The sequence below is a fragment of the Apostichopus japonicus genome, chromosome 20, assembly GCF_037975245.1.
Source record: "Apostichopus japonicus isolate 1M-3 chromosome 20, ASM3797524v1, whole genome shotgun sequence".
In the NCBI taxonomy this organism is placed as follows: Eukaryota; Metazoa; Echinodermata; class Holothuroidea; order Aspidochirotida; family Stichopodidae; genus Apostichopus; species Apostichopus japonicus.
In genome coordinates this window covers 2471859-2495691 of record NC_092580.1, presented here as the reverse complement: position 1 = coordinate 2495691, position 23833 = coordinate 2471859, and the positions used below count along the sequence as shown (strand labels likewise).

The 23833-nt window shown below is 37.7% G+C and overlaps 3 protein-coding genes across 4 annotated transcripts in view; 1 reads left to right on the top strand and 2 right to left on the bottom strand.

Moving 5' to 3' along the window:
- LOC139961286 (uncharacterized) overlaps positions 1–8434 on the top strand; it is a 52312-nt gene extending 43878 nt beyond the window's left edge. The window contains exons 35-47 of the mRNA XM_071960400.1: positions 459–575; positions 1116–1232; positions 1480–1588; positions 2099–2218; positions 2948–3019; positions 3125–3196; positions 3986–4057; positions 4270–4341; positions 4625–4696; positions 5131–5202; positions 5433–6508; positions 6752–6933; positions 7450–8434. Of these exons, the coding sequence (XP_071816501.1) occupies positions 459–575; positions 1116–1232; positions 1480–1588; positions 2099–2218; positions 2948–3019; positions 3125–3196; positions 3986–4057; positions 4270–4341; positions 4625–4696; positions 5131–5202; positions 5433–6508; positions 6752–6933; positions 7450–7581 (2285 nt within the window). The 3' untranslated portion in view covers positions 7582–8434. The remainder of the gene's footprint in view (positions 1–458; positions 576–1115; positions 1233–1479; positions 1589–2098; positions 2219–2947; positions 3020–3124; positions 3197–3985; positions 4058–4269; positions 4342–4624; positions 4697–5130; positions 5203–5432; positions 6509–6751; positions 6934–7449) is intronic.
- Positions 8435–8585: 151 nt separating this feature from the next.
- On the bottom strand, positions 8586–15787 carry LOC139960826 (hyalin-like). Of its 2 annotated transcripts, none has more exons than XM_071959409.1 (7): positions 15504–15787; positions 14051–14299; positions 12413–12670; positions 11356–11607; positions 10715–10969; positions 9730–9978; positions 8586–9292 (listed from the first exon to the last, which is right to left on the bottom strand). In XM_071959409.1, exons 1-7 carry the CDS (start codon positions 15574–15576, stop codon positions 8655–8657), a joined length of 1974 nt encoding a protein of 657 aa, XP_071815510.1. In that variant the 5' UTR covers positions 15577–15787; the 3' UTR covers positions 8586–8654. The 2 variants fall into 2 exon arrangements, with proteins under 2 accessions (XP_071815510.1, XP_071815511.1); XM_071959410.1 differs by having other exon boundaries at positions 14051–14284; positions 15504–15786.
- A 1317-nt stretch (positions 15788–17104) lies between these two features.
- LOC139960825 (constitutive coactivator of PPAR-gamma-like protein 1 homolog) overlaps positions 17105–23833 on the bottom strand; it is a 35640-nt gene continuing 28911 nt past the window's right edge. Inside the window, exon 17 of the mRNA XM_071959408.1 lies at positions 17105–22813. Within this exon, the coding sequence (XP_071815509.1) occupies positions 22265–22813 (549 nt within the window). The 3' untranslated portion in view covers positions 17105–22264. The remainder of the gene's footprint in view (positions 22814–23833) is intronic.

Sequence of the window (23833 nt, the reverse complement as noted above, 5' to 3'; positions counted from 1 at the left end):
AATGCCATGTCATACTTCATAACATTCAATTTAACAGCTGAGTACAATTTGACAATAATGTACAGATTTGGCAGTTATGTAGAACTTCAAAGCTATCATGTGCAACTTGACAATACGTACAGCTTGACTTGCAACTTGTCAGTTACGTAAAATTTCAAAAAGAAAATGCAATTACGTCAAAACGTGACAGACTAGACATTTTTGGACAACTTGACAAGTGCGCGCACATAAATCTTGACAGACCTGACATACAGACTATAGAAACACTTAACAGTTATGTGCAACTTGACAACTGCAGACAACTTGACATGTACGTGCAAATTAACAGCGTAGTGCAATGTAGTTTGAATGCTTAAGAAACAAACCCTTTTGAATTTAAAAATATTTAGAACAAAAAATAAGTCAAGAGTTTTCATCTCTTTTCAGTCTCACAAGCATATCCTCTCTGTTTTCTGTAGATTCTTTCAAATGTCCAGAATCATCCTTCAAGTGTCCCAACAGTTATTGTATTCGATCGGACTTGCGATGTAACGGCATATGGGATTGCCCAAGTGGAGAAGATGAAATTAATTGTGGTACGCATATGTGTTGCTTACACAGGTGTCACAAATTACTATTGTTATCTTCTTGCAACATTTTCTCTTTTATATATTGATATAGTTTTAGGTTAACTGTATCCATAAGTGGCTGATGGAAATCAGACGAGAAGTTTGTTTTGTTCAGATTCCACGTCTTTAATGTTATATCACTTACCTATATGTGCCAAATGTTCGAAATATAAACAATGTCTTCAACTGTCTTTGTTTGTAAAGTACAAAACATAGTTGTAATATTAACCATTATATATATGTTAAGTACAGAGAAGATTTAATGAAGAGAACGAAGGAGCGATAACGGTTAACTGAGCAAACTTACATTACATTAATGTTAATTCTACTAACATTAGTTGCTAAACACTGCAATATATATATATATATATATATATACAAATATACACATATATATATATGTATCTATATAATATAATATATATATATATATATATATGTATATATATATATGTATATATATATATATATACATATATTTATATATTGCATTATCTCCTCACGCAGACAGCTTCATCTGTGCCGGGTTATATTCCTGTCACCGTTATTCTAATTGTCTCAGCATAGACCAGCTTTGCAATGGGGTCAAGGAATGTCCTTTGGGAGACGACGAGATATTTTGCAGTAAGAATGAAAAATGTGATGTTAACAAATATATGGTAACCATTTCTATACGTAATGTCAAATCACTATTTTCACGTTATTTATAACCATGCAAGCTATATGAAAGGCATTGACAGAATGTCCAATATATACCTGCACTTTTAAGTTAAACAGTTACAATAACATAATAACACAGAGATTTGACAACAAACAAAGATAGTTACTGTTGAATTCTGTACAATTACCAACATTGTTTTCTTTTGTGCAGATGTAACATGTCCTACAGGATGTCAGTGTACCGGGTTGCTCGTGCATTGCCTTAATGTACCTTGGAACTATTCTTTGGCAACCTCCATTCCTCGGTCTGCACGGAAATTGTAAGATTGGTTAACTTGTTTCGAAGCACTTCTCGAATCTAACTCGAAAGTTTTTGAGGATCTTATAAACAGTATAAACAGTATAAAAGGCGCGTAGCCAAGGAGGGGGCGCCGCCCCCTCCCCCTTGAGCATATATTTTCTTTTCTTTTTAAATGTTTTTATGATATCGCTAGTAATTTCAAAAGAGAAAATGCTAAGATGCAACTTACAAGCCCTGGGAAGTGCCATTTCCAGCGATCTGGGAGGCATTTTCAGCCAAACTTTTCTTGTACGCTTCGCGCCAACCCATGGCGCTACGTTTAAATAGTTTACTATGCCGTATCTATACGGCTCTGATAGTTTGCCTACATTTTCGCCCCTCCCTTGACAAATTCCTGGCTACGCGCCTCAGTATATAAGTAAGATATTCGAATTGATGAGTCAGAAAAATAAGTGTAAGAAAGGGTGCTGTAAGAATTATCCAATGTGGTTTCAAAGCTATTAATTAGAAGACACCTTTCTCCTCACAGAATACTGAGTCGCCTCCAGCACCGAAGTAGGCCGAATAAACGGTCCGCAGAAGACAGTGACCTCACCATTGAAGGTCTCCTTCATCTTAATATGTCTGATTTCCAACTTGTGATTAAAATGTAAGGATGCTATGCTTTAGTTTATTGCTTTAAATGATCTCATTTATTACATGTAATTTACTGGAGACGAGATAAAGTAATGCTAAGAACCTTACACCCCCTGTGGCACTGAACTGAAACTTGGTACTGGGTTGGTGTGACTTCGTGGGAGTTACCATCGGGTTACCATGGGCCGGGAACAAACTTTTAATAAATATTATACCCATGCGTACTTGTATTAATTGTGTGAAGTTTAGCGAGTTACGAGGAACAATGAATTAACATGATCATTTAGACCTAGACTGATGAATCATCATGCATTTCATCTGAAAAGATCATTCCAGAGGGTTATTGATTTGTGACCGTTTCAAACAAGCCATCCTCGCGCTCACATATTTACAGCTTTTTGCACCCTGATCAACCAACAATAAAATTATACACCTTATTATTTACGAAAACGCCATATTCGTTGTGAGTCCCTGCCCCATCTCTATATGAATACGTTATGTATGGTTGCTAGTTGGTCTGTGAGTTCCTTAGTCCACATCTTGAAAACTTATCTGTTTAATTGTTGACTTTCCTTGAAATGTGATACCCTTTCGATGTGTGCCGTTGCATCAGTGTATTTAGAATGGTATGCACACGTCGTCTGCTTCTAATGTATGTCGATTTCATTAGGCATGCAGCTGTAAACTAACTTTAACATCCAGATCATATCATTTAAGCCCACTGTTTGTTTGTTTCTTCCAGGGATCTTTCCGGAAATGGAATAACGACCATTCCACCAAAGACGTTTTCCTTTCAGAAAAACTTGAGGAACTTGTAAGTGATCGGTTTAACAATCTGTTTAACAAATTATATGTACAATTTTATTCCACCGCTAACAAGTTTCATGTCTGTCTTCCTTCAATCTTTATGACTTCACAGGTCACTTGCAGATAACAGACTTTTGCATCTTCAACAAAACATCTTTCATGGCCTAAATCGACTGACATTTTTGTAAGATTTTTCAAATGTACTTTTAAGTCCAGTTGTATGTCTCATACATGTTGATAACACATTTGTACATGTTGACAGATATGGATACTATTTAACAAAGACTGTAGTGATTACAGTGATACTATTTAACATACACTGTAGTGATTACAATGATACTATTTAACATACACTGTAGTGATTACAGTGATATTATTTAACAAAGACTGTAATGATTACAGTGATACTATTTAGCATAGACTGTAGTGATTACAGTGATACTATTTAACATACACTGTAGTGATTACAATGATACTATTTAACATACACTGTAGTGATTACAGTGACATTATTTAACAAAGACTGTAATGATTACAGTGATACTATTTAACAAAGACTGTAGTGATTGCAGTGATACTATTGAACATACACTGTAGCGATTACAGTGATACTATTTAACATAGACTGTAGTGATTACAGTGATACTATTTAGCATAGACTGTAGTGATTACAGTGATACTATTTAACAAAGACTGTAGTGATTACAGTGATACTATTTAACATAGACTGTAGTGATTACAGTGGTACTATTTAACATAGACTGTAGTGATTACAGTGATACTATTTAACATAGACTGTAGTGATTACAGTGATACTATTTAACATAGACTGTAGTGATTACAGTGATACTATTTAACAAAGACTGTAGTGATTACAGTGATACTAATTAACATAGACTGCAGTGATTACAGATATACTGTATACGTTTACAACTCAGTTATAGACTAGTCTTCGATTTCTTTTTCTCTGCAGGAATTTGTCTGGTAATCCTTTGGAAACAGTTTCACCGGGAGCATTCATTTCCCTGGCCTCCCTTCCAAGTTTGTAAGAAACTATGTGTCATTGATGCAAGGAACAACACGAAATAATGGTTTTCATGTAGGCTAAGTAGCATGATGATGATGATGATGACGACGATGAAAATGACGATGACGACGACTATGACGACGATGATAACGATGATGACAATGACGATAATGATGATATTGATTATAACGTTTATGATGATTGTAATTACGTTACTTTTCTTTCCACAGGACGTTGCATAGGATGAAACTCCGTCGGATCCAAGAGAGCACATTTGAAGGTTTGCAGTCGTTGCGAACTCTGTAAGTAAATTGTTAGTGTGATCGTTACAATACAATCGTATACAGCTAGTTAAATGATCCATCGAGTTATGAATTGCACGAGAACCTACGTTGTATAGTCATTAATTCAAGACTCCTCAAAATGTAAGGTCTTTTCTTCTATAATACAGGACCTTGTAACGGTTCTGTACTATAGCAACTCTCACACATTCCATTTCCCATCCCTTCTCCAAGCACTTAACTTTTTGTTTGGTATATCTGTGGCATCTAAGTCATTGATAAGTAAATTTTCATTCTTCCACAGAAATCTATCTAACAATTTGATAAACACCATTGAGTTCAATGGATTCTCAAAGCTGAATAGAGTTACCACGCTGTAAGTCCTGAGGCTTTTGTGTCCTACATTGTAAACTATTTCAGGAATTTTAAATTTAAGTAAGATACATATACTGTTGCTGGTAAGATAACATTTTGTATGAAGCTTTTGTCTCCATGGTGACACTCTTCTATCTTTGTCATTCCGTTATGAGTCAAATAATAACTACAATATGATATAAAATTAGAACAAGAATTTAGTTGCTAAAAATTCTTTCATTTTACATCCTTTCTTCAGCGTTTCAATTTGTCATCTTTAGCTTTTTGGCTTAACCTCCTTGGAAAGAATATTTAATGTACGAGTAGTTTTTCACACTTAAAAGGTATCAATAACAATCAACAGATATCAGGAAAACCTGTTATAGTGAGCTAAAATTAAATGTAAAATGTTCCTTCATGTCCTAGTCATTTATTATTTGTTCACTTTGTTTCTAGAGATTTGACTGGAAACGATATCACCGACTTCAACGAGGCGTTTCTAGATGAACTTGAGGGTCTTACAAAGCTGTGGGTTAAATTTTTTACTTTTGTACATGGCAATCAAGTTCGCAATTCAGAGACATTTTGTAATACATTATTTAAGTAGCAAAAAAAGGAAAGTGGAAAACATATTATCGAAAAAAAACTATTACTTGTACTACAAATTCAAGTCTCATTTTCAATTAATTATTTTTCATCTGTTTTTTTAAAAGTATTTTGATAATTTTACTCAGTATCTTACTATCTTACCCTTACAGATATTCAGAGAACTTCCTCTTTTGCTGCATTAAACGTGATTTACAAGTTTGTTTGCCTAAACCGGACCAGTTTTCATCGTGCGATGATGTTATTCGGTCGATTCCTTTACGTATTATCATGTGGATTCTGGGTTTATCTTCTTTCCTTGGAAATATAGCTGTCATCATAAGACGATTGAAAAGCAGAGAGAAGAACAAGATTCAAGCCTGTCTCATTTTCAACTTGGCTATATCCGATGGTTTCATGGGAGTATATATGTTAATCATCGCCATTGCCGATGTTCGTTTTCGTGACGTATACGTCTATAAAGCCTCTGATTGGCTGAACAGCTTCACGTGTTCTTTGGCTGGCACGTTGTGTGTTATATCGAGCGAAGTCTCGGTTTATATTATTACAATTGTTAGTTTAGACAGATTTATTTGCGTCGTTTTTCCGTTCAGTAGATTTAAACTGTCACTTAAAGCTACCAACATTTTGGTTACAATTGGCTGGCTCGTTGGGTTTTTCATCGCAGTTATACCAACCTTGCGATTGCCTTATTTCGGAGATTCTTACTATGGTAGAACGAGTGTTTGTCTGTCTTTGCCATTCGACAATATTCGATCATCGGGGTGGATCTTTTCGGTGATAATCTTTCTCGCATTGAATCTGGTCTGCTTAGTGACTATTGCATCTTGTTATATTGCCATTATCGTGGTTTCTAAGCGATCATCGAGAGCCATTCGATCAAACCGGAAGCTGACTAGTGAGTTGAAGTTAGCTTCGAGGACTGCCATGATTGTAGCCACAGACATGTTCTGCTGGCTTCCTATTGTGACGTTGGGAGTGTTGGGCACATCCGGTGCGTTCAAGATACCATCAGTTGTGTACGCATGGGCAGCTGTCTTTATCCTGCCCATAAATTCGTCGGTTAATCCATACCTGTATACATTTTCAGCGATCCGAAACAGAGGCTCTAAAGCACATACGACGTATCGAAGCTCTGGGGTTGGTTGTACGGTATGTCAAAGTGATGGAAGTAAAGAAACGGACAGAAGCCATCGGGGCATAGAACTCCAAATGTTATCGCCAATTGGTATGCACCACCGGAATTACTTGCTTTGATTTCTTCGCCTTAAGAAACAATTAGACGTTGTACTGCGGTCTTATTATAATGTAGTCAATTAACGAACTGAAAACTGATTTTTTTTTCAACCATAGAAGTTATAGGCTTCTGTAAACTGATTTCTTTAACAGTCCATCTTTGCAAACATAGTTTAATGAGATACAATTGTAAAGTTTGTGATATTCGTGAACATTATATGATTATTATCCTTAGGTAAGGAGATTACTGGGAATGGAGTGAGATATCACACAAAGGAAACGAAGAAACTTGTAAGTGGAACCGTAAAGCTGGAGTTGACTGCCAGGGATGCCGAAGAGGCTACGATGGTTCTAGAGGACGTTGTACAGGCGTTACATAATCATAACATACACCCGAAATACATCACAAAGGAGTTGGTAAGAGAAATACTGGTGAACATTGCCAATTGTTGATAATGATTATATTCGTAGCACATATGCCGATTTGTGCTTTCGTGTGATTTATGCAAAAACTGCTAACTAGTGCAGCTTTTCATGTAAAGTAATAGTTTCCGGCTTTCCTAAAGAGCTAGTTCCATCGGCAGCTCATCTTTTTATGTTTAGAACTAGATCCGATTGAGTTGGATAATTTGTGGCCTCAAGTATACTTACGCTGTCCCGGTGAGCTATCTAAATGTGCTGCATCCCAACAAACTTATGCTCTCCGAAAGCTGCGAGTTATCTGGTGCCATCCCTGACACAGCCAAGCTTTCTGAATTTTTAAAGCATATACTAAACTGTCAAATATCTTAAGCGCCTTCACACAGTTTAAAGTGTTCAATTTACAATTGACAACAGTTAACCCACCACTCACCCCCTCCCAAGTTAAAAAAAAAAAAAAAAAAAACTTTTCAAAGATCAAGGTAGAGCTACATTGCGTTGTTTCATATACAGGGCAAGAAATACCGAAGAGTATCTGTTCTGCTGCCCACAAAAACAGCAACTGGTGAACACTGCGACTGCCAAAAAGATATTGACAAGTTCAAGAGAGAGCTACAACTGCAAGGACCAGGAAGCGTATGTTAGTATAGTTTTATGAATGTAAACGTATAGTTTGTATTATATATATATATTTAAAATATTTTAGGACATATTTTATATGATGTTTATTTGTCGTAGAAAATGTTGAGATTCAAAATGAGACATTACTATCAGTACAGGGAAAGCAACAGGGAATATCTTTCAACGGATGTGTGTGTGGGGGGGGGGTGCTTTGATCTCGTGACCTTCGGCGTATATGTTACATTACATTTAACCTACTGGACACTAACCCAACTTGTTTCAGTTCTAGTACCTGGGCATCAATTTAGCAACATATTGCACAGATGTGTCGATAGAGTACAATATCTCCCCCCCCCCCCCAGTACAATACATGTAAGGATGAAATAATAGCTGATTGACAAGGGGTGATTTTTTTCTCTCTTTTTTCATAAAGTGTATTTGTCAAGCTCTCGTCCAGTGAAAAACCAACATAGGTATGCAAAATAGGAAGGAAAAAAATGACCAACATCCCAATTAAATTTGACTTCTTACTATCAATTATTATGAAATCTTTCGTACCCACAACCAGGACCGGATTTATGGTATTGAACTAAACTAACGTATTGAACCAAAAAGTAAGTATATATACGTTATGGCTTCATAATTGAGTGATAAATGCTGACCGTTATCCAAGAGGGGGGGGGGGGGCAATTATTGAAGAGTTTGTCAGTAGTTCTAAATAACTTGATGGAATTCATCTCGCATTTCAAAGGTTTAAATGTATACAAGGGGTGGGGGACGGGTTCAAGTGTGCATTGAAGCCAATCCGTTGGTGTAGGTTTTTCGTGAAATCACCAAGAGATATAAATCTATATATTTAAAACAATACATCATTAGGATAGCGGTTCTTGAAAAAATTTAAACACACTTCGGGATGTAAGATTTCTCATAGAAAACTCGGATGTACCTTATGTTGATAAAAAAAAAGAAGCCCAATTTAATCCAGTTTACTCAAATTCGTCGTAAAGAATACTATCATCAGTTACATATATATATATTCAGATATATTCAGATTTATTATAACTTTATTATGTAAATTAACAGAGAGAATGAATATATTATACCTCATCCAGCGAATCATCTGCATCAGTGTTATCTATACTATCACTGTCACCTACGTCATTCACGTCCACGTATGCAACTATAGCATGTACGTCTGAGCACGCTGTCCGCGGCGAGCCTTGTCTACAGCTATCAGATAGCGTATTGGCTTTCCTCATGGATATGAAGTTCTTTTCGTCAGTGTGTTGATGTTGATGTTGATGTTGATGATGATGATGATGTTTTCTAGACTTGCCACGGTTCACGGCTCCTTTACTACGGCGTTTCATGCTCTCACGTTGTACTTCATCACCGACATGACCCGCTATAGGCCTGACTTGCTTCTCTAATATTTGACCAACTTGAAGGTAGTCTCTCCCGGGGTTCAAGCTTTCGTACTTTTCGGTCCTAAATACGAAGTATGGAGGACCTCTGGGTACTAGATCATCTTGGTCCTGCTGTCGGGCACTGATAGTATCTTGAATGCGTGCGCGTTTCACACGGTATACTCCAATAACGATGATTAGACAGATGAGTACAGCGGTTGTTCCAGTGGTCATGGGTACCAACATGATCAATCGATTCAGTACTTGAGGGTCCATACCCTGAGAAGATTGTCCCCCAGGGTCATTGCCACTAGATACTACTTCAGCCACTGGAAAATACAACATTGAAATGTATCGTCAAATCAGATGTTATAAACATATTGATCTAAGTAAGTTCAAATTCTTGTAAGTCATGTGACTTAGTTTGAGAAACTAGTTGAAATACAGGGCTATAAATTTCCTTAATTTGTGATGAAAGCTTAAGTATAAGGTGGCCCCACGTGGATGAATTAGTATTTTAATTGAAAGGGAGAGGGAGGGGAGGGGAGGGGAAGGGGGAAGCGAGCCAACAAGCCAATGAATGCCATAATAAGCTGTTGCAGTACCGTGGCTCGCATACAAGGACCTCATGTCGGAACACTATTCGTTGGCGATATACGCCGTTGGCACTCCAAAGTCATCATGAAAAATAACCATGTTTGATTTTATTAACTTTGGATAAATCGTAATAACTGATTTACTCGCAAATATCGTTTGTTTTTCTCACCAAATGTTATTTGAACTTCAAAGGAGCACTCTTCAGTATTTCCTGCCAGATCTTTGAATACGTACTCCACCCCAGTACTACCAATGTAGAAGAAATCACCAGAGTTATGCGTGTTGAACATTTTCTCGACGTAGGCAGTATCGTCATATGCTATCGGCTCCTCCCACGTGACACGCATTCCCTTTTCGCTCCTGTTCACCTGTCGTATTATTCTTGATGGGCATCCGATAATGGATGGTTTGGTAGTATCTATTAAACACGAACGAAAAGAAATATGTCAATTTTTAATTACAAGTTGGTTTTAACGGTGAACTCTTTGAGTGTTTGTTCATGTGTTTAAATATCACGTTGATTATAGGGATACTGAATGTGTGTGTTGTCTATATTTAGTCCCATGGTCTCTTATGGTATCATGTTGTTTATCAGGAATGTAGTCTTAGTGGCCTCTCCATGTCTCATGAGGTTTATAACGTTTACATAGTCCCATGGTCTCTTCGGGTATCATGTTGTTTACTGGAGGAATTTATCCCCATGGTCTCTTATGGTATCATGTTGTTTATCAGGAATGTAGTCTTAGTGGCCTCTCCAGGTATCATGAGGTTTATAACGTTTACATAGTCCTATGGTCTCTTCAGGTAGCCTATCATGTTGTTTACTGGTTGAATTTATCCCCATGGTCTCTTATGGTATCATGCATGTTTATCAGGAATGTAGTCTTATGGCCTCTCCAGGTATCATGAGGTTTAGCCTATAACGTTTACATAGTCCCATGGTCTCTTCGCGTATCATGTTGTTTACTTGAGGAATTTATCCCCATGGTCTCTTATGGTATCATGTTGGTCATTCATAGGTCACGTTTTTTTATAAGGAGAGACGACACGTTAAATAAAAGATGAATACCTTGCCGTGAAATTTTTCCACCGAATTAGTTCATTTTTACGACATGATGAAGTCCTAAAAGTATTATGTAGGCTATACTACGTACCATTGATGACCATAACGTCGAAGGAACAATAAGCAGTATTTCCGGACTGATCGCTAAATTGATATATAACCTCTGTGGGTGAGCCGAGCTCGAACTCTGACCCTGGTGCGTTACTTCGGCCAGTCATTAAAGCCTTGCCCGAGTTGTCGCTAGCTGTTGGTTCTGTCCAGTGAACTGTGGTTGTAGTAGACGGTGCTTTCACACCGGCTATGATGTCATTAGGACAATGTGATATCTTCGGAACCATCCTATCGACTGGAGAAAGAGATACTCAAAAGTCAAGAAACTACCGTTGCTAAACCTTATTCATAACATTTTTGAACTATTTATATCCTAATAATTCAATAACCCCCCCCCCCCAAAAAAAAAAATAAGTGTCAGACATAAGCAGAGATCATATTTTATATGCATTTGACACTACTCGCAGCTCACATTTCTGTCACAGTGAAATAATTAAGAAGATTGCAACATTATCTTTAGCTGGTCTAATACAATTTATAGGGCTTAATTTGCTGGCCAAAAATAGAGTACTGCTCTAAAACATCCTTTCAAGTTTCAAGTATTATAATTACGATCAAATGCAGCGTCTGAAACAATAATTTACAAGATAATTTTGTACCAAGAGAAGTGACTATACTAACCTTCTGTAACAACGACGTCTATCCTGCAATTCGCACTGTTACCAGAAGAATCGCCAAATAAATATTCGACTTTCGTGATGCCTATCGGAAAGAAATCCCCTCTACTATGCGTAACGCTGATCAAATTTACGGTTCCTGAGTTGTCGATAGCAGTCGGATTCGTCCACTCTACATAACTGCCGTTAGAATGCAATTCGACTTCTCTCGTGACAGTATTTGGACAGGAAATAATCTCTGGATTTGTAGTGTCCTCTGTAAACAGCCAAAATCATGTTTAATGAGAAATGAAACCCTGTTAGCTGCCACCATCATTACCAGTCAAGAGCAGAGAATGATACCATGGTAACGAGTTAGAAACCGATAAACTTATGAACCGCAATAAATTTATATCTTAGAGGTATAGGAATATCTAGCTTTCCTAGAACAAATGCAAGAGTTTAATACTATTATTGTATCAGGTCATAAACTTGGCATATTCTATAGATAGCTTGATGTAAACATCGTTATTGAGACCAAATATGTCCTGTAACACGTGAACAGTAGTTGCTGTAACAACCATATAGTGCGAGTTCATTAATACGCGATTCTAAAATGAAGTCGTATCTAGTCGATTTATGCTATAAGTATAGGCCTATGCATGGATATACCAGAACAGGCCTTTTTTCGTTTTCGGCATGACGAATTGGCGTTATTTAAACGGAGGTGTGAACTGGAATCAAGCTTTACCGTACCTCTTTTACTTCAAACACATAGCTACTAGTACAGTCACTACTAGTGCCACCTGTAACACATGTTACATACTGTTCATGTCCAACAACCATGCATCAGTTATAACAACTTGTGTTACGTAATAACACCTTTGTGTTCGTAACATGTGTTACAGGTGGCACCAGTAGTTACTGTACTAGCTAGGAGTATCGGGTGGTGAGGCAGCCATACACATATGGACATCACCTTACCTCATATCACATGACCTCTCCAAACAAGGCAGCACGGGGAGATCGAATTTTGTTCAATCGAAATGAGTAAGTGTGTCAGTCACGTGGGTTGTCCTTACCTGTTTCAGTGAGCACGTTGAATGTACAATACGCTTCGTTCATGGAAGGGTCTGTGTAAGTGTATCGGACCATTTGATTGTCTGGTAGGACTGGGAATAGTTGCCCCGGCAGGTGGGTCCTCTCCTTGAGTACCACCACTCCTGAATTATCCATTGCTGATGGTTCAGACCAATGCAGCACAGCATGTTTCGAACCAACTTCAACGGTAGTTGATATTTTTTCGGGACAATTGTATACCACAGGTGGGGTTGTGTCTACTGTATGTATGAGAAGGAACAAAGCAATGAGTGACAATCATATTCTTAATTTACAGTAACTAGAAAATATTATTGTAATACATGTAATTACGAAAATAAACATCGCAAAGTTCTGACGGTATAGGAAGCCAGTAAGTTCATTTAATATTTAATGACGAATGTATGACCCGCGATTAACTTTAAATATCTCGTCTTGACAACCCCACGATGATTGACCGTTTTGCCCAAATTTTGGCAAATTCGCAGACATCGAGCGAAGGAAAAATTCAAACCAAACAAAGATAGCACCATTTGGCATCTTAGCTCCTTACCGAAACAATATTTCAATCTCTTAGGGTATATAGGGGGACACCTCCAGAACAGACGTTTGCATTATATTTTGTGTCCCTCCCCGTAAAATGTCAATTCGTAAAAGAGGTTATAGAGCCTATATGGTGTTATATGAAGGTGGTATCAATACGATCTTTATTTAACTTAAATTCCCTGACTCCTGCATGGGATCAAAACAATGATATAAAAATATAACATAATTCGTAAAATTAAAAGGGTCCTAGGCACATGATAGCCAGATTTAAGAGTACATTGAAACGTTGAAACATTGTCTTAACAAGTTATGCCATTACCGATCATTCATACCTGTGGTATAACAGAATAAATAAAGGGTTGAAGGCTCTCAATGATCACAAATTGATAAATAGGCTGATGACATAATCTGATTTAGTTAACTGAGCTATACAGCTCTTAAAGACAGGCTTGTTACCCTGTATGGACTGTCCATGGTTACAAACAAACATCAAGGTAATAATAATATCTGGAATGTTACATTGTCACAGCCTATACTCCCCCCCCCCTCCCCTCATACAACTAAGGCTGGCCCCCTCATACCACTAAAGCTGGCCCCCTCATACCACTTAGGCTGGCTACCCACCTGGAATCAACTCTAACACATTTCTCGTGTCTCCATATTTCCTTCCCCCTAACAGTTACAAATCATGAATCAGGAAATATCACTTCCACGAAACATATTTGCGAAAACTCCGAATAACGAAAAGATGACTATTAAATTTTCATGGAGTTCGGAAATAGAGGGCTCTGTTTTGCAATATGTGGTAGATAAAATTACAACTATACCAGCTTTCCATCTACGTAGCATATGCTATAGATCACTGCTATCAAGACTTGGATGTGCCATATCTTTAATTTTCATATCTGACCTAATTGTCCAGAATGTCCAAGAGTGACACCCATGGACAGAATTATACTGGTCATTCAAATATGCTAGCCAAATACAACACAGATCTACTTATACATGCGAATGAGCGGAGAATGCATGAAGTGAATGGAACATGGTGTTCAGATCATTTGAAACAATTTTCATACCAGATGTTACTGTTACTTTGAAGGTGCATGTGGCTCTGTTGTCATTTTCATCGGAGAACACGTAAATGACGTCATTCTCGCCAACCGGAAGCATGGAACTTGGCCGGTAACTGCGGTATATTCGGTGTGTTCTCCCAGTTACATCCGAAGTTGTCGGCTCAGTCCATGTAGCAAATCCGAGCGGATGAGAAGGGTCGGCCAACACCTCGAAGTCATCGGGACAATTTAGTATAACTGGGAAAACGAAATCTAAAAAACGAAAACAATAAAATACAAAATAAATACAAAATTCTTCCTGTGCAACATGCATGTTGTGAATATCTAAAACATGTAAATAAATTGTGTTATCCTTTATATTTGTGAAATTACCCCCTGGAAAGTAGCATCATTCATTCATGAAATGACAACAGAAGCCGTGCATGCCTGACCTACTGTGAGAAATGAAAGTAACATTACGTGATTTGATCCGGGTAACATTTATCTGAATTAATTTTAGTACATATATATGTTTTCCTTTCTGGGCATATATGATTGATTCCATATCATTCTGCATTCATGTCCCCTTTGCCCACTTCAACCCCAAGAGCTCTATATTAGTAACTTAATAAGAACAGTTACACGATGAGATCAAATATAGTTAATGGTTGACAAGAATGTCACACGAGATTGTCCTTTTCTTTGGTTAACTATTGTTGTAATCGATCTAGGCCTAGATAGATGAAATATGTTTAGGTATAGTTTAACTTACGTATAATTTACGTATGGTCAACGCACACACACATGTGCTCAACCGCCCACGCACATACAAACGGAATTATATTCACCCTGACCCAAAAATGGAACCCCCAACATCTATTCCTCTATAATTATATGATAAACCTCCGAGCACCCATTTTCATGACAATACTCCTGGTGGTATAGGTAGATATAGGATTGATAGGTTGCAGAAACTAAGCTACTTCAATATCCCATTCCTATGTACATTACATCATGTATAAAGGGGTGAGATTAAGAGTAATTTGGAACAGTCATTTCCTAAGTCCGGCGTTTTGAGGTAAGTAAGAAACCTATTATAGTCTACCTGCATATACACACCAATCACTTTAGTGGAACGTCAATTGTAATGAATTTATTTGTGAGAATGTCTAAATTATCAAATAGTTGAATGCCGTAGGGTCTAAACATCTGTTGTGTCTTTGCACATATGTGAAACAATTAGCTATTCTAGTTCAAGGACCAATTCCTGAAACTCAGATATGATAAACAATATTTGAATACAACAACAAAATCCGGCGTCGAATAATATCGTGCATGGGAAAACCACCCAAAGGTTCCTGAGTATGATCGATTTAACAACCAGACACTTTTCTTACTTCTCTCTACACAACTTTGGGAATCTTAGTATTTAAAATACACTAACTGAACGATATGACAGTAGAGTTGTACTACTTACCGGTCTCTGCCCGGTCCTGTGTTCTACATTGCTGGACAGTTGTCATGAACAAGATAAGAAGACTTATCTTCATATTGATAATAATCCAACATAGATCCTTCCAGTGATCTTAGTAAAGCCTACATGATGCCGGCTGAGAAAACCAACATTGTAGGGCAAGGATTCATAATTAAATGTTATTACACTATTATAACACGGATTCCTAATAGGCCTACAGATATTCCCTGTATAACGGTGTTGATGATGTTGACATTGTGCTGTATACTGAATGCATGCTAACTGAACCATGCAGCCAAAGATTGGTTTATTGTTCAGGGCTAGATCTCCACCCTAACTTATTTCTCGTTCACGCACGGGTGATTCCCAATGACAACGGGCACCAGGACCGGTATACAAATCTAGCATTGGGAATAGTTGCATCGTGAAGCTGAATTCTTCCATACAGGTGGTAACTATAACGATAAAGAGATAAACAATGTCGCACGTCATAACAGAACTGATGGTCTGCTGGTTCATATAACGAAAGTCACTGTACAAAACCACCTAAAACAATTAGTGAAAGGCACCCATATAAATTGGCTTACATCAGTTATAGAACGAGAAATACCACAATAGACCATCGGCACTGTTACAGGTACCGATATGAGGTATAGGGGTAGGGGCTGGATTGCGGTGAAGTGTCGTTTCGGTTTTGTAGTCAGCCTTGGGTCATTTATCGTGTACTTTGTTAGAGTTTCAAGGACTACGTTGATCTCATTGGCTAACCAAGTAGGCCACTGAACAGCTCTGGATTTTGTTGAAGATAGTTTTAAGTCGGGACCGACACTATCATTTCTTGGGTCACACCACCTCTTCCCTCCTTCCGAATCCATTACCAAACCGTCCAATCAGTTGAGAATTATCAACAAATAAAAGGGTGCAAAGGTACGATCGGAACCTAATTGTGCAAACAGTGGCGGCACCAGAAAAGCCAAAGTGGAAGGTGACGGTGAACCAAACAGTTGGGGTGGGGTGTGGGGGGGTGGGGTTCCAAAACAATTATCCTGTATAAAGTGCACATCACGGCATATTTAGAGCGATAGGGAACGTCCTACCACCCCCACCCCTCCCCCACTCCCTACGCTTCATGAATGAACCAAACTTTAAATTTATTAATGTTTTAATGTTTGCATGAATTTCAAAGTTGTGACAAAAGTTTAATGTCATATAACCAGGGTCGTACATTCACCATTTTATCAAGAGGGTGTCGACTTTGCTACTGACTGCATTGACTAGAGCAACCTTTCGAAAATAAACCAACAGAATTTAAAACGGTATATTGTTACTGGCTGGGATTGCACGTACACCAGAAACTGCAGCACTTTGTTGCCTATTTGGAATAGGGTTTACGCTTACATTTTTCTTAAAGATATCTCCGGGCCCAAGTTGGGGTCCAGAGCATAGCCACGTATGGCTGTCGTCCAGAGGATATCCCTTGTTCTCTCGAGTCATCGTGTTTACGAGCCATGACGTCACATACGCACATTCATCACCATCGCTGCACAGACTCCTTTTGCCGCATCAAGGAAGACAAAATGAGGCAGAAAAGACAGATACACGCATTTCCTTCTGAAGGCATTTATTGACAAATGAACATCAAGCCTGTTACAAATATGCCTATAATTTCGTTTATAAGAGCCATTTGAGGGACAAAAGTGGAAATCTGTTCACATTTTTATGACAATGAGAAATGAATGTTACAGTTTCCTCGCCGGTTTGTCACATCTGTTGCAAGCAGATGCTAGGTGGCAAGCAAATCACCTACTACAACGCTAACAACTAATGTCATAATCCAAGAACTTCATACTGAATCAAGTAACGCTGGTTTCACGCATAGTGTACCAAACCAAGAGAAGAAATGGTTGGCACATAGTGGTGAGCCGAGCCCAGTCAAGATGGTTTAACGTATAGTAGACCTAGCTACGAGATGCTGCTTTCATGCATGGTAGACTGAGTCAACTGGTTTAACATGGTATACCTAGCCAAGTTGAGATGGCTTAACGCATAGTGAGCTTAGCTATTTGAGGCTGGTTTGATGCATGGCAGCAACAGGTTGAGTCACTTAGGACTGATTTAATGCTGATATACTGAGCAAGGTTTAATGCATTAGTGGGCTGAGACGGGGGCTGCCTACACTGTTATCAAGACAATTGACTCAAGGACCCTTACGAATAATCCATCAACATCAATACACCATTCACTTCCTTAAAACTTCCTTAAAATTTGATAAACTTTAAAGGCTTCGTTATCGCAGTACGAAAGTAACCTTGGGTTGACATGCAAGGTAAACTTGTCCTTCAGACATGGTTTGAGAGATTTGGATTAGGCAATTGCCACCCCACACTCCGTTTGCATGTGAGTGGGGGGGTGCAAACATTTTGAAAACTATTGTGAACACTTTCATCCTGTATAGATAGATTTTCACGCAAAATCCTCTTGCCTCCCGAACAAACTTGGTTACGTACACCTACAAAAATCATCCTCAGTTAGCGACTTCTGCTTCTATGAGAATAGAAGCAACTGGTGGAAAACTGCTGGTATCAAGACCAGTTAAATACAATATCACTCAAGCGTATACTTCCCATGCCATCATCTCTCTTATCTTATTATTGAAACCCAAGAAATTACAACACTAAGATTACTTTTGCAATTCACTGATCATTGCATACTGTACATAGTATCAACCAATGCAAACAACTATCACGTCACTTTGTTAGAGTGTGAATTCAAACATACAATACGGGACCAACTTTCCTTAGTACAACAAATGTACTAGGCAGACCTCACCTATGATATACTAACTGATTTTTAGTATGTCTGTTATTGTTTAGACTATTATCTAAATCGCATTCTTCTGCAGTGTATTTGCTACTTCCATGCAGTTTACCCATATTTAACATCTCTATTTGTTTTTTCCCCCTCTCTACAATGGTCTGTCCCTTTTCAATTCACCTTTCATTTAGGTTAACTTACAGCTGACTATGGCATGCCCAACGAGTCTTCAATAACAATCACCCATCCTCAGAATCGTCTCAACCACTCCTCAGCCGGCACACTGATTAGCAACGATACACACAAACAAAGAAAGAATTTGTATTAAAAGATCACAAATGGAGTACACAAAAGCTATGAACAATTTTTTAAAGCAATTGTGTGACAAACAGCAAGCATGACATTTGCAAAAATCTCAATCTGGCGTGTCATGGAAATATTACTCCTTACATTACAACAAGTAGGTTGTAGCATAAATGAATTGCAAAAAAAAAAAAAAAAAATTAAAGCAGGAAAATTTACCAAATTGCTCATAGCTTAGATTGAAGGAAAACAAAGCAAATTGGAGAGAGATGATTCTACTACTGAAATATAAATTAAATCTACCAAAGGTTTGGCTTGGGAAAAGACATTAGATGGAGCTTATCGGAATTCCAATTGATTTTAAGTTCAAACTACTAACAATGGTCTGTTGCTTGCTTTTTTTACAGATTATTAACAACGATCACAGTGAACTGAAAAGCAAACATCTACTGTTGGCAATATTACTTGCTATTGCTGGATACAAGCGACCTAAGCTTACAAGCAAGCACAAATTTTTGAGAGCATTATACACAACTTAAAAAGTAACAAAAAATATGCTTACTTCATCAATAAGGTCTCATTAACACTATTTGCCTGTTCAAAATGTTATGATCACTAGCAAAAAAAAAAAAAAAACAGAATTAACCTTTAAACTAAAGCAATCGGAAAACAGTGGCTTTAAATTCTGAACAGGGGCAGCATGGATATGTATGTGTTAATGTGTAATGACTGTGAAGCAAATTCTACAAAGCACTGTTACTAACACCAAGTATACCTCACTAGACATGCACTTTAATTGGAAGGTTATTACACAGAAAACCCTTGATCACTGGATGAAGGGAAAACACCACCCTCACAAGTTATACAAAAGACAACATTTGTGGGGTGTGTCATCTGTGGACATCTTTAGATTATGTTGAATTCCAAACAATATAGTCTTGTGGTACTTTGTCTACCACTGTCAGAGATTAAAATTTTCCACAAATATGAAATTCTTACCAGTATATTTATCTATTCAGTCCCAAAGTCTTTACTGATATGGGAATAACCACTATGACTACACCAAAAAGGCTGCAAAAATCCTGATTACACAACTTTTAAACTATTTAATAATTTGTCAGATATAAGAAACATACAAATCTCAACTTGAAAACCTTCACTCTGGAAACTCTTTAATGCAAATTGTTGCACATGCAGTGTCTAGTACTTGCTAAATGAAGTGATAGAGGAAATTTTCTTATACTCAGAAAAATCATGTTCACCCATTTACAGAGAAGAAGGCATATGACTGCTATGTTAATATTGACAGAGTTACGGTAAATATCAATACTACTGTTAATAGTTGGTAGAACCGTTTACAAATCTCTTACGCAAATAGGATGTACGGTGGCCCTTAGACTATTCACTTACATCATGTTTAACAATACTACTAAGCTGAAATTGGTTTTAAATTAGCTAGACAAATATAGAAACCCTTTCTTACCATCCCAGTTTATCTGCAACTATTTTAACATTTCCATAAATAGACTAGCTGGATCATCTACTACTTAGCTAAGCAGAAAGGTTCTTCAAGCAAGGGCCAGTTGTAGATTTCTTGTCAATGTATTCCTTAGAACAATTATAGTTTACTCAGCCAAGAAGAAAAGAACAATTATTGGGACAGAAGTATATCTCAAAAAGGTTTTGTTTCTAATAGTTTTTATCAGGCTGAAACACAACTACTCTGTACTCTGTAAAGCATGCAAACATATTAGTTATTATAACAGCACATAGGGTGTCTTTTCACAGATAAAATGCACACAACAACTAATATTAATCTATGTCCACCAGACTCCACAATCTGGATGAGTCTTTCAGGGAGAGACTTAACTGCCTCAAAAAAAAAAATCAATAAATAAAGTGAAATTAATTAAGTCATAATTAATGAGCTTGTCCATTTCAAGCTTATTCCAAAATGAAATGCTTGCTTGTAGTTCCTTAGTCCAAGAGATGGGGAACTGAGAAGCTTTCTTTGTTGCAATCCAATCATTTTTTTTCTGTTGAGTGTTCAACAATGAGTTTGTATGGAGTCCCTTAACACACAACTCCATTCCAAAGTCTGGACCAAATATGGATTCATAACGTCGTTATCTTCTTATCGAGTCTTTGCAGAATGCTTTGGCCACATATTTCCACTGAAGATATTTCTAAAGGCTTCTCTTTCGCTCTCTCCACAGAAATAGATACGAACACTGGTTGGCGATGATAAATTTTCTAAACACTGAAGAGAAGCATCCAAAGGTATAAAGTGATTTCATGAAACCACAAAAGGAGAGCTCTCACTGATCAATTTCTGCATACATAACTCTCCAGCTGAATTTAAGTCGGCACCATGCTCAATGTTCCATCAATGTTAGGTGCTTCCATTTTTGCCAATGACACCAAATCAACAAGTTTAATGTAGAAGTCGTATTCTCTTCATGACAGCGACAATTTTTTTTTTATTTGTGGAAAAAAATGAAAAATCATAAACTGTGACCACAAACAATTCACTGATAACTAGCCGTTTCATCACCGGGAGATTATATCTCACTGACTTGCCGTAGTTACTGTCACTAGTGTGATATATCTATATAAATATTCATTGTTTACTGTTAACTAATGCATAGCTACATCATCATTAAAAGGTTACATTCCTAACTGAATAGAACAGTGATCAACCCATATGAATTAACATAAATTATAATATTTGATACCATTATTACAAAAACCTTCCTCATCCTTGGTTAAATAGAGTAGGGAAGTTATGTACTCACTTTACATAGAAGGAAAGCTCCCCCAGTGGCATTGAGATGGTTTCGGCACAGATAATAAACAAGTCCCTTTTAATAAATCACACTAAGTAGGTTACATGTTTTTCTCTTTTTTTAACTTTTTTTTGTGTTTTTTGTTTTGTGTGTTTCGGACAGTGAGCATTATTACGATCCTAACATAAGAATTATTTATTGGACAAATAGTGGCATGATCGAAAAGTTTTTGGTTTTTACGAGATCTACAAAAAAAAAAATGGAGGAAACCCTTGATGAGACAGACAAACTTCTCAGTCGTGTAATGGACAAATAGAGAATGCAAAGATAAAATATACAGATTTAATTTAGGGGATTCAATGTCAAACATACATTCACTGAGTGCACACTGAGAGCAATGAAGGTATCATTGCACCTTGATTAACACTACCTGTTCTCATGATAATATGCACTGCTTGCATCAACTCAAAAAAAAACACTGAAACTTACCATCACCCCTCCACCCCCCCTCCCCTTCCCCCATCTTATGTAACACAAGAGGACACTTAAAATATGTATAGTTCCTTCATTATTATTCTTCAATAACAACTGAAGAAATCAAGCGTGACTGATGTGCCTAAAATGTTCCAATTGCCGACATTTTATGATTTTTATGTTTTGTTTTTCTTGTTTTTCGTTGTTCTTCAAACCTGTGTCAAGCCAAGCTCTTAAAAGTGGTAACGTTACAATACCGAAAGTAAAAAGAAAAAAAATCAAAAAACACCTTTTCAAGGTTGCCTTCTTATACAAAATACAACATGTACAAAATTGTTTTTAATTTGCAACTGTACATCAATGAAATACTGTGCAGGTTGTTGTTTTTCAATCCAAGCTGGACTGTTCCAGGGACTGAATCTGTGCAGCAGTATTTGTATCATCCAACTCTAAACTAAAGTTTGCATTGTCGCCATTGAATTGTCCACTGGCTTGGAAGCTGGGCAAGTCGTAGCCTCCCTCGTAGGGCTCTTGTGGCTGGGCGTTATCCATGTCACTCGGTGAGACACGGAACTCTCCGACTGGGAAGTCTGGCTCACCCCCACTGTTACTGTACATGGGTGTCATCTGGTCGTCACCAGAGCTGGATGCTGAGCTGCTCTCTTCATAGTTGTCTCCATTGTCATCTTCCACCTCCTCCTCCTCCCCCTCCTCTTCGGGTTCAGCTGCTGCTATTTTACCGACTCTCTTCTCCGGTGAGTCAGCCTGAATGGTGACGCCACGGCCACGAGCTTTGCCTTTAGCGATTAAGCTTGGTCTGTTCCCTGCGGGAGGGACACCAGGCTTGCTATTAATATTGTTGTTCCTTCTCTTGTTTTGTTTCTGCTTGAAGTAACGTCTTTGCTGAGGGGCTTGGGTAAGACCAAGCATTGGAGGCTGAGAGGGAGAAACAATACGTGTGCACAAGTGAGTAGGTACTGAGCATTCAGTGCAACAACAAAAACAACAAACTACATGGTAGATTACTGATGGATCAAGCCCAGTTCAAATCCAAACTTTTTCCTAGTTTGATACTATTCCAAACAAGAAAAAACAGAAAGCCAACAGGTTTAAGTCTTTGTCATATTTCATATGGGAACTTTTAGTGTTACTGTGCACACAAAGGTTTTAAGTTTGACTGCAGACCACCTTTGAATATATAGCTAGATTCCTTTCCATCCCCTTCCTCAATCCCCTCCCTGCCAGAATGAAACATTGAATCCTGCAGGAAGTGGTAACCTCCCTTGTGACATTGCTACCCAGAAGTCTGATTGAATGTCACTATCTACATTAGAGAGACTTCAGTACCCCCTCATCTTAGCAGTTTTTGCAAGTATTTGCAATGAATTTACCATTTTGCTGACCATCTGATTATTTGATAAAGTCATCATTTACTAGCCCAACATAAGTGCACAGTTTTGGTTATTTTTTGCAGGCTGATGAATTGAGTAATAAAATAATCTGACAGTTTGTCAGTTTAACAAGCGTAGGCTTAACCATCATCTAGTATATCCATTTTATATGTGGAGTGTTACACAGATCCGAAACATGAGACACGGGGAAAATTAAGCACTGGCTACACTAAAAGTGATTGCCATAAACAGTACCAGCTTACAGTGTATAGTTATTGCATTAAAGAATAGTAACTTTTCCTTCCCTTGGAAGTCTCCTTGCACTAAATCGTAAACCACATTTACACCATGACCTGGGTACTGTACTCAAAACATCCTCCAGTTGTTTCATTTAAGTGAGATTCCTTATTTATTATAAACAATGGTGTAACTGGGAGTCTTTGAAGGTATCAGCACATGTCAAATTGAACTCTAAACTTGCTGACATGAGTCGAGAGTGAGGACACTGTTTAAGCAGGTAATTGAATGAATGCAACTAGGTAAGTTCACATTTGTGGGTATACTT

What these genes read in the sequence shown, in the direction of transcription:
- LOC139960826 (XM_071959409.1), bottom strand. Translation starts at nt 15,576, where the DNA reads ATGAAGATAAGTCTTCTTATCTTGTTCATGACAACTGTCCAGCAATGT. An exon ending in CAACGTGCTCACTGAAACAG is followed by an intron (nt 11,608 to 12,412) that starts GTAAGGACAACC and finishes GGCTGTTTACAG; the next exon opens with AGGACACTACAAATCCAGAG. An exon ending in CGACGTTATGGTCATCAATG is followed by an intron (nt 9,979 to 10,714) that starts GTACGTAGTATA and finishes CGTGTTTAATAG; the next exon opens with ATACTACCAAACCATCCATT.